The 15,677-nt window shown below is 54.2% G+C and overlaps 1 protein-coding gene across 1 annotated transcript; it reads left to right on the top strand.

Moving 5' to 3' along the window:
• Positions 1 to 384: 384 nt before the first annotated feature.
• LOC144732801 (protein shisa-4-like) lies at positions 385 to 13,367 on the top strand. The gene is made up of 5 exons (XM_078614407.1): positions 385 to 1,118; positions 4,715 to 4,892; positions 6,035 to 6,171; positions 6,343 to 6,618; positions 7,027 to 13,367. The coding sequence occupies exons 1-5, from the start codon at positions 1,055 to 1,057 to the stop codon at positions 7,098 to 7,100; spliced, it is 729 nt and encodes a 242-aa protein (XP_078470533.1). The 5' UTR covers positions 385 to 1,054; the 3' UTR covers positions 7,101 to 13,367.
• The last annotated feature ends 2,310 nt before the right edge of the window (positions 13,368 to 15,677 follow it).

The raw sequence follows: 15,677 nt of genomic DNA on the forward strand, positions 1-15,677 counted from the left end.
GAGGGTGGGGAGGGTGGGGAGGGGCTGGGTGGGGAGGGGGAGGGTGGGGAGGGGCTGGGTGGGGAGGGTGGGGCTGGGTGGGGGGTGGGAGGAGTGGGGCTGGGTGGGGAGGGGCTGGTCACACCGTGGTGCCCTTATAAAACTCAACGTTTAACCAACTCACGCCGGAGGCCAGTCAGCCTCATGAATATTCATGAAGCCAGCCACCCTCGTGAATATTCATGAGGCTAATTAACCCCGCTCGCGGTCACGTGGCGTCGCGCGCGACCCCCGGAGCGGAAGTGCGTACCGCGGCGAGTGACGTCGGTCTCGCCGTCGCCAATGAGAGCGCGGGGCCGAGGCCACGTGACGACCTCAAAGCAAACGGTGGGGGGTGGTGGGGGGGGCAGCGATAACGGAGGAGACGCGGGGAGAGTCGAGAGAGCGAGGAGAGAGAGAGAATCAGGGGAGAGAGAGCGAGGGAGAGAGTGCAGTGGAGAGTCGAGGGGAGCGAGGAGAGAGTCGAGAGAGAACGAGGAGATAGAGTGGAGAGAGAGCGAGGAGAGAGTCCAGGGGAGAGTCGAGAGAGCGAGGAGAGAGAGTAGAGGAGAGATTGGCGGGGAGAGTGCGAGGGGGGCGAGGGAAGCGGCACGCTTACGGGAGGAGCAGGCGAGGCGAGCTCTGAGTCGGGAGAAGACTCTGGGGGTGGGGTGGTGGTGGTGGTGGCTGTGTGGGTAGGAGGGAGACGAGAGGCCTCTAGCAGCGGCAGCGGCAGGAGATAGGCGGGGAGAGACGCACGGGGGTTGTGGTGGTGGACGGTGGTGAGTGGTGGTGGTCGTGGTAGTGGTGGGTGGTGGTGGTAGTGGTGCTGGTAGTGGTGGTGGGTTGTGGTAGTGGTGGTGGTGGGTGGTAGTGGTGGTGGTAGTAGTGGGTAGTGGTGGTCGTGGTGGTGGGTTGTGGTAGTGGTGGTGGTGGGTGGTAGTGGTGGTGGTAGTAGTGGGTAGTGGTGGTGGTGTTCTCGTCGGAATATTCGGGAGAGGCGGGGGGGAGGAGGAGGAGACGCCGCGTGGACGCGATGCCGGCACCGCCGCCGCTTCTCGTCTTCGCCCTGCTCTGCTTTCTAGCCGCCCACGGCGAAGGTAACAACGAGGGGGGGGGTGGTGGTGGTGGTGGCTAGGGGGTCCATGCTGGGGTCCTTGGGACCAGGCTGCCGGGTCATGGTGCAAGCCTCATGAGGTGAGGGTTGAGTCCCCACCCCCAGGGGGCCTTGGGTGCGAGACGCAGGTCTCCATGTCCCTGCCTGGGCCTTTGAACCCGATAACCCCATACAACAGGGTCCCACTGTTGTATGGGGTTATTGGGATTGAGCCGATGTGGTGTGAGATTAGTGGGGGAGGGGGGGGGGTCTGGGCAGGGTCCCACTGTTGTATGGGGTTATTGGGATTGAGCCGATGTGGTGTGAGATTAGTGGGGGAGGGGGGGTCTGGGCAGGGTCCCCACCTCGCCGCGGTGTTGACATAGCCCCGATACAATTCACGCAATTCCCACACAACAGCTGCTGCTGCTACTACTGTTGTTGTTGCTCCTACGGTTGTTGTTGTTGTTGTTTCAGTTGTTGCTCGTTTAAATTTGGTGGTGGGGGTTGCGGCTGTAGTAGCTGCTGCTGCTGCTGGGGCTGTCGTTTCATTGCGGTTGATGCTGCAACAGTGGAGGTTGCTGACGGTGGTGGTGGTGTTGAGTTATTTCCGCTGCGTTTGATGTTACACAGTTGTGGTGGTGGTGTTGTTGTTATTGTTGCAGCAGCAGTTGTTGTTATTCCGGTTGTTGTCAGTGGCTGCGATTGCCGCGCTGTGCTTTGATGGCGGAGACGAGTTGCGTTGGCGGTGGCCCTGTGATGTGCTCGCTTGAGCCTCCATTGGCTTCCCGTTGCCCAACGATTTACGTTACAAGGGTCGCACTCGTTACAGACACACACACACAGCGCTTGTCGCGAATGAACCACGGATACATCGCTGATGTCGTCAATGAGTATGAACCACCACGCCAACTCCGCTCATCAGCAGTGTGAGAATTATTATATTATTTTGTTATGTTTTATTTTATTCCATTCTACGTGACTTTACCGAAAGAACCAAGAAGATGAATCCCTGCAGTCACGAAAGCTTTAAATCGAAATTTACATCAGCAGCAGCTTTTGGCTGCAGGCCGCGTGGCGTTTTCAGATGCGCTGCTGCGGCCGTCTGGAACGTTCTTTGCTTCCCATGTTAGGAAGCTGCTTGCGCACTTTAAAATCCCACTCATTCCTTGAAATGTGCGTTGTGTGTGTGCGTTTGGTTGGTTGTCATTCACCCCGCACCTCCTAGACGATCATGGGTTTAGTACGTGCGGTGGCGACATTAGTTCTAGATTTGAAGCTTTCGTGACTGCACGGATTCATACTCTTAGGTGTTTTCGGTAAAGTCACTTGCTACAGTAAAATTTTGCTGTGGCGGTCCCACCTGATGACGGAGACTTGTGTTGCCTACGAAACGTCGTGATTTATTATTTTATTTCTGTTAGGTTTATTCGTAATTTTATTATTAATTTTTTACTACGTGACTTTACCGAAAAAACCTAAGAGTGCGACATTTAATTTCGATTTAAAGCTTTCGTGACTGCAGGTATTCATCTTCTTCGTTCTTTCGGTAAAGTCACGTAGAAGGGAAATAATAAAATAATAAAAATAAAACATTTTTAAATAATTCTCACCACGTTTCGGCCACAACGCAAGCAGCCGTCCTCGGGTGAAGAACAGGTCTGTCGGAAAGACAGCGTCTGAATGAACACCACCAGGCTTGGCAGCGTATATTTAAGCTGGGTGACTTTACCGAAAGAACCAAGAAGATGAGTGCGACATTAGTTGTTTAACACACAAACGCGCACGTGTCCGGAGCCCCACGTGGTTGGTTATCCGTCGGCGCCTGGCCCGTGGCTCAACGTTTGCGCTTTGCCCGCTTGTCGCAGATGTTCGAGATTCGATCCCTGGTGAATGCCGTGGCGTCTTTGCGGCTCAGTCGTAGCGGTGGAACGGCTACGACCTCCCTGTCTGATTCACTCAGCGTGGACGTTAAATACCTCCCCCCCCCCCCTCCAGCGTTACGCGAAATTGAGAACGCCGCTGTGTGCCGGCATCATGTCGCCAATTTGCCAAATTCTAGACATTACTGAAATTGGGATGACACACGAACGATCAGTGCTCGCCTTGTGGGCATAGGGGACGGCTTGCCACTGGTGGTAAGACTGGGTGACTTGCATGCTTCCCAGACCCATCACAACACCGGTGAGCCAGCAGCAAGTTTTGTTGACTTCACCGAAAGAACCAAGAGTATGGATCCTTGCAGTCACGAAAACGTGAAGTCCAGAATAAGATGATAGTTGGTACGGACTATCATGGTGTGGTCTCACTGAGCACTGGCGGAGCCAGTGAGCGGGGTGGCACGTGCCTGCCCCACCCTCCCAATGATCCGATCGAAATCCATAATTTCGATCGGATCATTGGGGTTTATTAGTAATACATCGACATTTTGCGACCCGCACTGCCACTGTGTAGGATATTATTTCGTGCCAGGGACTCTATGAGATGATAGGACAATAGTCTGAGTCCATAATTGGCAATAAGTAACGGCAAAGCAGTTATAAGTAACTCACAGAATTGTGCGCAGTTGCGTATACAGCTTCAGCGAGCGCGATGCCGATCACACAACGCGGTTCGAATTCGACCCTCGATCGATGGCTGCGCCATCGCCGCACACGCGTCCAATAAAAAGCAAGGGACAAGTCCTTACGAACAACTCCTTACTTACTCACTAATAATTCCTTACTTACTAACAACTCCTTACTCACTAATAATTTCTTACTAACAACTTCTTACTCACTAACAACTCCTTACTTAGGAACAACTCCTCTATCATTTCTCATTGCTGGAGGGGTTGCCCCCCCTACCTGAAAATCCTGGCTCCGTCATTGTCACTGAGCACACACTCGGAGCCACACCAAGGCACACTGGTGTAGTGAAAACTCGTGTTATATAACCTGCTGGGTGGTTGTCTCTGCTCAGAGCCAACTAAAGGTTCATTGACATCTTACATTATTTCATATAAAACCCGGTGGGTCTTCCTTTGGGCTTTTAGAGACAAACTATAGCACATCGATGTTCTACAAACTCGAAGTGGTTGAGTTATTATTTTAGCCTATAGGGAGAAACTAATCCTCGTAGACGTAGAACAGAGATAAGTGAGTGACTGGGGCTTCCTTGAGGCTCATGCACCCCTATCCATTGGCACATCCAAGCCTGCGCGGGGCTCTCACGGCACGGGTGCTTTTCCACTGGCGATTTGCCGAGCCGGAAGCAAACCGTGCTGCGCTGGCCTCACAAGCAGATGTCTGAATCTGGCTCGGTTAGCCAAGCGGGGCCACAGATGGGGCTAACGATGCGTCCATCGCGTGACGTCAATCGGTACACCGTGAGGACATGACGTCGCAGGGTCCTCGACAAGCGCCTCGACTCGTTCGATGCACGTGATGTCGGCGGCACGATTCTGCTTCTGCAGTGGAAAAACCAACCTGGCACCTTTTGAGCCGCGCCGGGCTGCCTGGGCACGGCCCCGGGGCACGGCTCGCTCGCGCAGTGTGGGAAAAAAGGCAGTCGCCCCCTAATGCTGCACGTGTGGTGCCTCCGTGCGTCTCTGTCCGTTAGTCTCCGCAGACCGCGAGTGCCTGGGCTACTCGGACAAGAATGGAACATTTCACCGTGGCATCAACTGCATCTTCCCCGAGTCGTGCTGCGGCAGCTGCTACCAGCGCTCGTGCTGCTCCGTGTCCAGCCAGCGCATCTCCGAGCGCATGCAGAAGCACTGCACCTACTTCGCCGTGAAGTGAGCGCGGAGTTTGGGGTTCAGGGTTAGTGGGTTTGTGGGTCAGGGTTAAGGGTTCAGGATTCATGGTTGAGTGTTCGGAGTTTAGCGGTCGGAGTTGAGGGTTTTGGGGTGGTGAGGCAAGTTTCAAGTTTAATTTATTAGGTGTAGCCCTGTGAGCCATTCGGCTCTTGAATCGGGTGCAACCGCAACAAACAAAAAAACAAAAACATGAACAAGAAAACATCTTAAAGTGACTATGTGCAAACAGAAAATCCAAGAAAAGACAGCAAAATATTGCAGAAAAAGCACCGTACACCAACACTGTGTGCAAAAATCCCAGTGGGATGCAAGTCAAACAACAACAACCACAAGACAACTTAGATTAAGGCCATCAGTCTAACTCTGTTCTACAACAAACAAACATGGCCAAACCGAAAAACTTTTTAAAAATCACCAAAATAAAGCCATAAAAGCAATGAAACAGTGATCATAGAGGTGATGCTGTTAATGGTGGTGATGTGGTTTGGGGTAGCATTGTAACGTGTGGATTTGGTTCAGTCAAGACATTAGTGTTTTGGCTGTGGACTGTGGGTGTGCCGGGATTTCTGGGTAGGAGTAACCGCAATTTCACCGCAGGACCCATTATGCAGCATGAGGAATGTGGCTGGGGGAGAATGTTGACTCCAGTTCCTCCCAAATAACGAGGCCGCAATGTCCCCAGTGAGCTGTCCCACGATTCACTCGTCATCTCCAATTCCCGGGGACTTGACGAATCCTCAGGATTTTGAAAGTTGCCAACCATCCTCGAGAATCGACTGGTCCCGTGTCGGCCTTCTGTCTGGGTTTGGTTGACAGCTGCACCCGAACGCTAACGCAACATTGTGCAACTGCACAACCGGTTGCAGGTTGCGATTTACGATTGGTTGTTACGACCCTGAACGCATCCCGCATAATTTCCTCACTGCCCAACTACTCGCTCGGGTGTGGACGAAAGCAGTCGCAGGCGACGAGGTTGAGCGATTTTCTTGCGCGGTTTGCCGGCGCAGCTGATGACTCCAACGTGGACCCGGCTTAATTTGGAAAGCATAAAAAACGAAAAAACATCTTCACACTCCTACTCACGGCCGCCACCCCGTGCACCGCCCTGTCTCGCACCGCAGCCCCGGAACGGTCGCCGGGATCGCGTCCAGCATCTTCGTCTTCCTCGTCATCGTCATCACCGCCATCTGCTGCTTCATGTGCTCCTGCTGCTTCATCCGACGCTGGCGTCAGGGAAACCTCCGCTCCTACACCACCGGTACGGCAGGCGGCGGTGGGGCCCCCGGCCACGCGTCATTACGTGTGGCCGTCTAGCGGTGGTGCGAATGACTTGGTCATGCTCGCAGATTTGTTCAACCTCGCTCGTGTTGTTGTTGTTGCGTTGTTCTTGTTTGTGTCTGACCGCGCGTCTTCGTTCTGTCCGTCACAGCTGAGCACATGCAGCTGAACATGCAGCCGGGCCCCGGACAGAGCGCCTACCCCCAGCAGCCCCCGATGGGGCCCCCACCGGCCCAGCCGTACCCCGCCTACCCAATGGGGCCTGTCTACCCCGCAGGGCCCGGTTACCCCCAGGGGCCCGGTTACCCCCAGGGGCCCGGGTACCCCCAGGGGCCTGGGTACCCCCAGCAGGGGCCTACTTACAACCCCCAGGGGCCCCCGTACCAGCCGTACCCCATGGCGCCGCCCTCCTACGACTCGGCCATGGGTGAGTAACCCCGCTGCTGGCGACGGAGCCCCGGCTAGCCGACGCGCGTCTCCGCTGTGTGACGTTTGTGTGTACGTGAATGGGTAACTAAGTCCGTGTGAGTGGGGAGCGGTAGTGTAGCGGTTAGCGCGCTTCGCTACGAACCCAGTGACCCAAGTTCGATTCCCGCTCATGGCCAATACCAGTGGCGATTATCTGAACCGGTCCCGGGCTTCGCCTAGGTCGACTCAGCCTCAGATGAGGTGTGTAAACATCAGCACGCCCTAGTGTGGTGCTGGCCACACCACCTGCTCGTGTGCCATCCTGGCCGTAATAAGTGCTCCCTATCAGCACCCTATTTGCACTTTACCAACCGTTTAAGCCAATGCGGCTGACTTCTGTCTCTTTGTGTGTGCGTGTGAAACCCAGCTCCTCAGCCACCATACCCGGTGCACCCCACCTACCACCAGGGCTACGCGTCAGCGCCCGACAAAGCCATGTGAAGCTCATCGCCTGGCCGCTCGCTCGCCCGCCCGCCTGGCAACCTGTGAACCCACCTGCTCGCCCACACGCCCGCTGGCTCGCTCGCTCGCACACGGCTCACACAACACAGTCCAACCATGCCCACCAAACGCGCAAGCTCATCGCTTGTGGTTTCATTTATTTATCTTGACCCCCCCCCCACACCGCTCCTTATCGTGGCGGTTCGCATCACCGCGCCGCCAATTGCCACCCGCGCACAGGGTTTTCGGGGGTTAGCGACCGGATCGGCATGAGAGCTCGTGACCGTCTTGTCCTGGGGTTCATTTCTTCACCGAGTATTCTCCGGGTCGCTGGTATAGACGGGAGCTGATATCATGTGCCGAGTAGTAGTGACAGCCATAGTGAGGCATACTGGATGCGGTGTCCCGGGTGTGGAAATTTTTTCTTGGTCACCAACCCACACAGACCCGGCCGATTAAGCCCTGGTCATAGTTCACAGCCGACCCCCACCCACCACAATGCCAGCCCGGACGTAATGTTTCCACGGCACGGGTCGCCGCTGTCAACCGGGGCTAGTCCTTCCCACCAATCGTGGCTGTCCCTATTCCGCCGAGCGACCCGCCACACCGCTTGTGGTATTAAAATGAAAGTTGAGTTGTTTTGGAATTTCACTTTGCGGGCGTCTTGAACGCCTCCCTCTCCACCACGCCGGTCGTTCCTCCGGGTGGCCGAGCATCGGCACCGAGTGCCCGTGAGGTTTCTCGGGAGGGGGCAGGTGTTGCGTCGTGTTCTTGCGGCTCCGACCCACGCCTCGCTGGGCTCTGGGCGGACCTGTACGTTGTTTGCCCTTGAATGTATTGCATGCGCGTAGGGGTTTTGTTGATCGACTTGGTGATGCATTTTTTGTGCCAGCGTTGATTTCCCTAGCGGGATCGGTGGTGATGTCATATTCGTCACGCGTATTTGTTTTTACCTTAGTTGACGATTACCAGATGCTTGCCGAGTCGGAGGCGGCTTTAGAAACCTCCCAAACATTGGGAGGGGCGGCAGTCCGTGCGTTCTCAGAATGCCGAGCATTTTTAATACAATACGGCTCAACAAAGGTAAAGTAACACATTAAATACAACAATTTCTGATATCAATAAATTACAACTCTTTGGGGTCTCACGGAGGGGACAATCATCCCCCCCCCCTCCCACTGGTTTTGCCACGGCTTGCGAGCAGAGGAAATATCTGCGGAGCGTGGCAATGGCCAAGTCTACGCCCTCCTAGAGCCACCAGTGTGCGCCTCCTGCCTCGCCTCTCGCTGCTGCAGCTACAGTTGCTGCAGCTGGTGCAGTGGTGGTGGTGGTGGCGGCAGTGGCACACCGCCGGGAGAGGAAACCAGCGAGGGTGCAGACGCAGGCGATGACCGTCGCCTTGTCAGAGCGTGCCAAGTGCGCCGAGGACGAACCGGCATGGTTAGTTGGCTGTGTCTATATTTAAAGGTTTATCGTGTTTGGCATTTGGCTGACCTGATGATATTATTTAGTTTTTAAATGTGAGGGTGAGGGGCGACAAACACTAAATGGCTGCTCTAGTCAGCCAGACCCCCGAGAAGGACGACTCGTGGACGAACTTGACTCCAAACTCCACAGCCTGTCGACGGCCAGACTGGAATTCCCTGCCATCGTCTATTTTTCCAGCATGTGGAGCGAAACGTCGGACGACGCGCCGGGCCAAACAACGCGCAGTGCAACCTAATGCATGGGGGGAGGGGGGGGGGAAAGCGATCCATGTTGGGATGTACCTGGACCTGCCCACAGTACTGCTGATGGTTTTTTACGAACATTCATTATATTGAACGCGATATACATTGCGGAGGTATCTATTTTTGGAGTTGTAATGCATGTCGTACATCGTGCAAGATCGTGGGAGATGCCAGCAGCTTTGTGAGGCCTTCATCCAGCAGTGGACTGACCATGGCTGATGATGTTGAACGCAAATCTTGGTTGGCTATGGCCAGGCCGTCGATCGCCCGGCCTAAGAAAGGAGGTTCAGACCAGCGGTTTCACCGGCACGCTGTTCAGCCCATCATCGTGTCCCGGTGGTCGCTAAACTAGTACTACTTTGCAGGAATTCGACGGTGATTTTCGTCTGGATAAACTTCCCTTCGCCGTACGAACACAGAATTGACAGCACTGGCTCGGGATCGCGAGTGGACGCGAGCGCTGCTCCAAACTTAGCAGGGGACGTCTGTGGTGCCCTTGATAACCCACGGCGGCGTCTCATGGCCCCAGAGTAGCGGAGGCGCTTTTGTTGAGAGTGACGATGCGGGCTAAGTGGGGATCTGCTGAACGCGATTGTGCGCAAGCCGACGGGCAGCTGTCGTCACAGAGATGCGTCTTGCGTACTTGTAAATGGTTAATATTTCTGTGGTTTGAGTCTCCAAAGTTCTGGGGAACCCCTTTAATCACTTTGGCCGATTATTAAGAGGGTAACTCGATAACACCGACGTGACTTCATTCCAAAGTTTAACGTCTATTTGTTCAGGTTTACGAGCGTCACCTCGCCTCCCCCACCGCGTTACATGCAGACGGACGGAACTCTGCACTGACCCCTTCAGCATTAGTGCGCGTCAAGAAGACGTGTGTGGGTTGTCACGTTCTTCGGGCATCGTCACCCCTGTCCCCATGGTGCGCGCCGAGTGTTTGCGAACGCATTATTGGCCACTGAGATTAACCCTGCGACACTTTCGAGTCTTGACACTGCACGGCTATAGGTGCGATGACGCGTCGATTTCATGTCCATTCTTACCCCCCCCCCTCAACAAAGCCACGAGAGGCCGCGCGACATCCACTGCCGGTGTTAAAACAGTTGATGAATCGAGTTGCGAAAACGGAGTCGTTGGCAAATTGGCAGCTCGTGGGGGAGTCTGGATTCTGCCCATGAATCGCATTCTGTACACGTTCCCCCATCTTCGCATTGACTGGAAAATGGGGCCAAGATAGGAAATGGAGGAGTTTGCTTTGGCCCCAAATGCATACCTGTCAACCCACACGATTTACCCCGTATTCTTGTACAAGGAAATTGAGTTTTCAGGTCCATACGGCGTACAGCCGTTTCAATACGGGGGAAAAGTGTTTTTTTGGTCTATTTGTGTTTCTGCCTTGTGATGGGACTTTGTAGGATGAACGTTGAGATGTATAAAGGGCACGGGGTTGACCACTAAGGTCTGAATTGGTCTGTAATAAGGTAGGCAGCACTGATTAGGGGTTGACAGGTAACAATGCCGGATTAAGCTAGTTCGGGGCCTGTAGCATATGTTATAAAGGGGCCCTAAATATAAGAAAGCACAAATATAAAAAAACACTAAAATTTTACTTGCCTAGTAAAGTAATTGTATATTTTCATTTGCTATACGGCCAGATAATACGACAAATCGCTAACCTTAAACACCCAGTCGTTCATAAAAGTTGAAGGCGGTATAGTACTATAGTAATAGAGCAAGTGCAGAATTACTGAACTGGAATTGATAGCTTGAAAGCATTTAGCGCGGGGCCCTTGAAAGTGCGGGGCCCGTAGCTACTACATATGTAGTAGCTACTACACGTGTAGTAGTAGCTACTATGCATGTAGCTACTACACGAGTAGCTACTACACATGTAGCTACTACGCATGTAGCTACTTGTGTAGCTCCATATGTAGCTACTTGTGCTACACGTGTATGTAGTAGCTACTTGTGCTACTGGGATAATCCGGCACCGACAGTTAAGCAGCAAATTTGACGTCGCCTCCCGAAACGTCGCCTGCATTTCCTGCTCCGAGTGGCGGCGCGTGGCACCGTGTTGACGATTGGCGCGTTCACTTTTCGTAAACTATTAACGTCTAAAAATGTTGACTTTTTTAAATAATGGAGCATTACTCTAGAAGTTCAAATTCAGCAATGAATGTTATAAAATTGATTCGATTCAATTGAGTGCATAAGCAAATGAAAGCTCTTTAAAGTGTAATAGTACATTTTACGCGTACGACTACGTGTACGTTGAACTTCTTTCGCACCGCACGTCGCCAGCCGTGCTAATCCGAGGTGCGGGGTAAGGACAACAAACAAACTAAACGCAACAAAAAAATCTGGACGATTTAAAAGAGCATGCCTCCAGCGGCTACCTAATATCGGAAGGAAAGAGAACGTTCCAGACGGCCGCAGAAGACCATCTTAAAAGCGCGCGATACGCGTGGGAACACGGGAGCCAGTACGAAATGTTCCCTTAACGGCGAAAGTCATCGCCACGCATAATCCATCCCGGGAGCGACCCCCATGCGTGTCGCGCACGGAGCACGCGACACGCATGGAAGGGGGTTTCGCGTTGGGTTCAGTAAAACCCCCTCGGCGAAGTGCAGCCAGCTTCAACTGCCTGGAGCTTTTCAACAAAAGACAACAATTGCCCATTGTGTCCATCAATCGCTCGTTCGCTGGTGTATTGTCCTCGGCGATGCTGCTCAAGCCCGTCTCGTCACCCCATTCATTCGGCGCAGGTGCTCGTCGTCTCGCCCAGCGGCGCTCTCCGATCGGACGCGTTCTCGTGATACTTGTAAACGTCCGCGTAAGAAGCCGTGGAATCGATGCCGAGTGTATTAATTCACTTCGTGCCCGCACTGCAGCCGTGCTTGATGTAACAGTTGATGCTTTTTTTTTTGCATTCCTGGTGAGCTGTACACTGGGTGCTTCGCTAATTTAACTCTATATATGAATTGGTGTCGACGTTTGAATTGCATGCGTGGAAACACGCGCCTTGCGACGATTTTGCCGGGCAGCTCGAAAGGCGGAGTGACGAGAGAAAACTGACGGAGTTACGTGGCGAAGGAGCGGTCGTTTGATCCCTTCGGGGATGGGCGGTTCGGGGTAGAGGAGCAGCCTCGAGTTCACATCGCACGCGACTCGCACGGTAGCATTCGCGTTAAAGGCGCAGCCCCAGCAACTACTCGCTCACGCCACCTGCTGCGGAAGGCACCTCCACTGGAGCATTAAAGAACGTGCAAGTGTTTGCGCGTAGGATTACAAATCCGCTCGCGATCCGAGTGTGGCCTTTTTTTTTTAGTCTGGCTCGGGCGCACAGACATTTGAGCGGTTCTGCGTGAGCCGCTCTCTTCCGCGCTGCTTGTGGACAACTCGACGAGTTGAGGTGACAGATCTCGCATTTGTTCTGAGAGTGGAGACCAGCCGAGACTCCTCACCGCAGCTCCTGAGGATGTCCAAAGCGGTACGCGAGGTTGGCGCATGCGACGACGTCTTCTCCCCCCCCCCCCCCTCTTGGCCGGCGAGGCAAATGCATCCATCGAGTGCTGCTTCTAATCTCAAGGTGCGGGGAAGACCCCCTTTGATCAATGTGGCCAGTGTTCTAGTAGGGTGGTAATAATCACAATTTGGTTATCCAGGAAAGCCGCACGACTGTTTTTTTTTTCTTTCCACGAGGGTCCTGTAGTTGGGTTTTCACTTTAAGATGTTTTCAACCAAATTAATGATGTGCTCATAACCAGCGGGAGTAAACCCCACGGGCGTTCGAGGTGCTACCACCCGGATGGAAACCGATGGCGCTTTGTCCACTTGCTGTACTGCCCCCTCCTGGCGATCCAGGGTATAGGCCAACCTCGGACGCCACCCACGGCCAGGATTCCCATCGCCACCCGAGACCAGAGGTCGCAAACGGGTTTTGATTCCTTACCCGTACCCGGCCGCACCAGAGTCGCAAATGGGTACGCGTTCCCTACCTGTACCCTACCCGAAATGAGTGACAAACGGCTACTCACCAGTGACTCACGGCCTACCCGTACCCGGCCGCACCAGGGTCGCAAACGGCTACCCGTACCCGGCCGGGTATCGGGTAGGGTACGGGTATCGGGTACCCGGTTGCGACCTCTGGTCCCACCACCACCAAACAACCCTCTCCGCCTCCACTACCTCCCGAACAGCGGTACCATTTGATAGTCGACTGTTGTTGTTCACGTTCATCTTTACCGCAGTTGCCGTGACCGTTACAGACGGACGGAGATGATGCCACGAACGCGTTTGACTTTGGTTGGGAATGATTTTTGAGCAGCAGTGTCAACCCCCCCCCATCCTCCCCCCGGGGTCAGTTTGTTGGCGAGACATTCGGCGGGCGAATTGAAATGTGGCGCGGTGACGCAACCGGACTTGGTGGTTACCGATAAATGTTTGCCCCCCGCCCCCCTTCCTTTTGTAAAATAGTACCTTTCGTTTCATTGGTTAAATGGTGATGATATTAAAAAGCCTGTCGCGTGTGTTACACAGCTCAACGTCTTCATGTGCCTGCGGTCACCCCCATTGGGCAACGGTGGATAAAACATTCGTCGGCCATGGCAAGGTGGAATCTATAGCCGCTACTTTAAGAACGCCCCCCCCCCCCCCCATTGGCTTCAAGATGAGCGTCGCCCCACGTTTGTTTTTGGGTGGAGAAACGCGTTGAAATTAGCTGTTTTATCTGAAACTAACCTCCGTTATTTGTCATTTTCCTTGGTAGTTGTATTCGGCGTGTTTACCATAGGGATGGTGATTCTATTTAACATTGCTGTACATTGGTGCAGTCATTTTGGTTTCTCTGGCATTGCGGTTATTGGCGAGTTTTGCTTTCGTACCTGGAACTAGGACGGTTGCCACCTCTTCCACAGAGCAAACCTAAAACTGTGTAGTTCAACATTGTCACCAAGATCTCGGTGGCAACCCAAGAGAGTGGGGGCAATTGAGCAGGGGAGTGAGAGTGGGTTGGTGATTGGGTGCATGTGTAGTGGGTTCCACGGAGACTGGAGACGTCTTTAGAGGCAACACGGTTTATACTGGTATGAGAACCACCTGGTTCCACCAGCCCACAGGGGATTATTGTGTCCGTCCGTCGTGCATACAAAAATGGGAGGAGTGGGGCTGGGTGGGGGGTGGGAGGGGTGGGGCTGGGTGGGGAGGGGCTGGTCACCCCGTGGTGCCCTTATAAAACTCAACGTTTAACCTACTCCGGCTTGTGCCCACCCTCACAGTCGGCCATAGTTGCGGAATACACCACGCCGCCGTTGACCCTGGCCATTGACGAGCAACCCAACGTTCCTACCAGCTCCCTCCGCAGGAATGTGTTTATAAACTACAAACATAACTCCCCTTAACTCCCACTATCTAGGTAGGTACAGCCTCCGGGCTAGCGTGCCCTCTGGGTAACCTGGCTCTCAAGCCCTCCGGCTATCTGCCCTAGGGGAGGCTACTCTGACCCGACCCAGCCAAGGTACCCAGCCAAGGTACGGGTCCCGACCACTGGTCCCAGCTCGGCCCCAGCCCTTACAAGGACGTCGGGTCCCATGGTCCTAGCCTTGCTGGTCCTCGCTTCTTCGTCTTCAAAGCATTGCCCCGAGCTGTCGGGGGGTCTCCGCACCCGGTACCGTCCCCTTTCTGGAACCTTCCAGGGGGCTCTGGAAGAACCCCTCACCTGGGGTCGGAGAACCCGGCCCCTCAACGGTCCGGCTCTCTCTGTCGTTCCCCAGCTCAGGGTGGCACCCCCTATGGGCCTGTGGCCGCAACTGCAGGTAAGTAAATACCGACGGTGTAAGATGTGCATTTCCGACGCTACACGTGAGTGAGAGGATCAGTCGGTCGGTCAATGAGTTGGCCGGAGGGTGGGTGAATATTTCTCAAGTCAACCTTGGTCCATCAAGACTGAAGAATTGAGTACAAAGGTTCAAACACTATGCCATCAGAGCTTGGAACAAATCAATTCCTGCCATCTGAACAGAGATGTCAATTATCGAACTGCCTGGACAAACCCGGGACAGGTGGCAACAGCGTGTATGATATCCGAGCTGCTGACAACGTGGATAGAAAAAATAAAACACGACCATTCGGGCGCAACACAAGCGTCAGAAACGTCGTGTTCTCTTTAATTCGTTTTTCTACCCACGTGACTTTACCGAAAGAACCAGAGTATGGATTCCTGCAGTCACGAAAGCTTCAAATCAAGAGAGAACTTATACTGGTAGGAACCTCCTGGTTACACCAGCCCACAGGGGATTATTGTGTCCGTCCGTCGTGCAGGGAGGGAGGGGCTGGGAGAGGTGGGGCTGGGAGGGGTGGGGAGGTGGGGCTGGAAGGGGTGGGGAGGTGGGGCTGGGAGGGGTGGTGAGGGGCAGGGCTGGGTGGGGCGGGGCTGGTCACCCCGTGGTGCCCTTATAAAACTCAACGTTTAACCTACTCACGCCGGCTTGTGCCAGCCCTCACAGTCGGGCATATTTGCGAAATACACCACGCCGCCGTTGACCCTGGCCATTGACCGAGCAACCCAACGTTCCTACCAGCTCCCTCCGCAGGACAATGTGTTTGTGTGTGTGTGAATGAGCACACTGGAGAGAAGCACTGTGCACCTTATGAGAGATTACTGTACACCGAGACAAATAGGAACGCGTCGATTGCGAAGCATGCCAGGAAGCTTTGGCCGGGGCACGCCGTGGCTGTTAATAGAATGGCAGCGTCGTGAGAGCTGGCCACGGACCGGGGAGGCCGTCGTCTCCAGCAGTGGATGGGTCACGACTTTTGAAATCTGAAGCTCGCAGAGCAGCCAACA

Source organism: Lampetra planeri, chromosome 44 (genome assembly GCF_965212315.1).
Source record: "Lampetra planeri chromosome 44, kcLamPlan1.2.h2, whole genome shotgun sequence".
Lineage (NCBI taxonomy): Eukaryota > Metazoa > Chordata > Hyperoartia > Petromyzontiformes > Petromyzontidae > Lampetra > Lampetra planeri.

What these genes read in the sequence shown, in the direction of transcription:
- LOC144732801 (XM_078614407.1), top strand. Translation starts at nt 1,055, where the DNA reads ATGCCGGCACCGCCGCCGCTTCTCGTCTTCGCCCTGCTCTGCTTTCTA. An exon ending in TGCACCTACTTCGCCGTGAA is followed by an intron (nt 4,893 to 6,034) that starts GTGAGCGCGGAG and finishes CTCGCACCGCAG; the next exon opens with CCCCGGAACGGTCGCCGGGA. An exon ending in CTCCTACGACTCGGCCATGG is followed by an intron (nt 6,619 to 7,026) that starts GTGAGTAACCCC and finishes TGTGAAACCCAG; the next exon opens with CTCCTCAGCCACCATACCCG.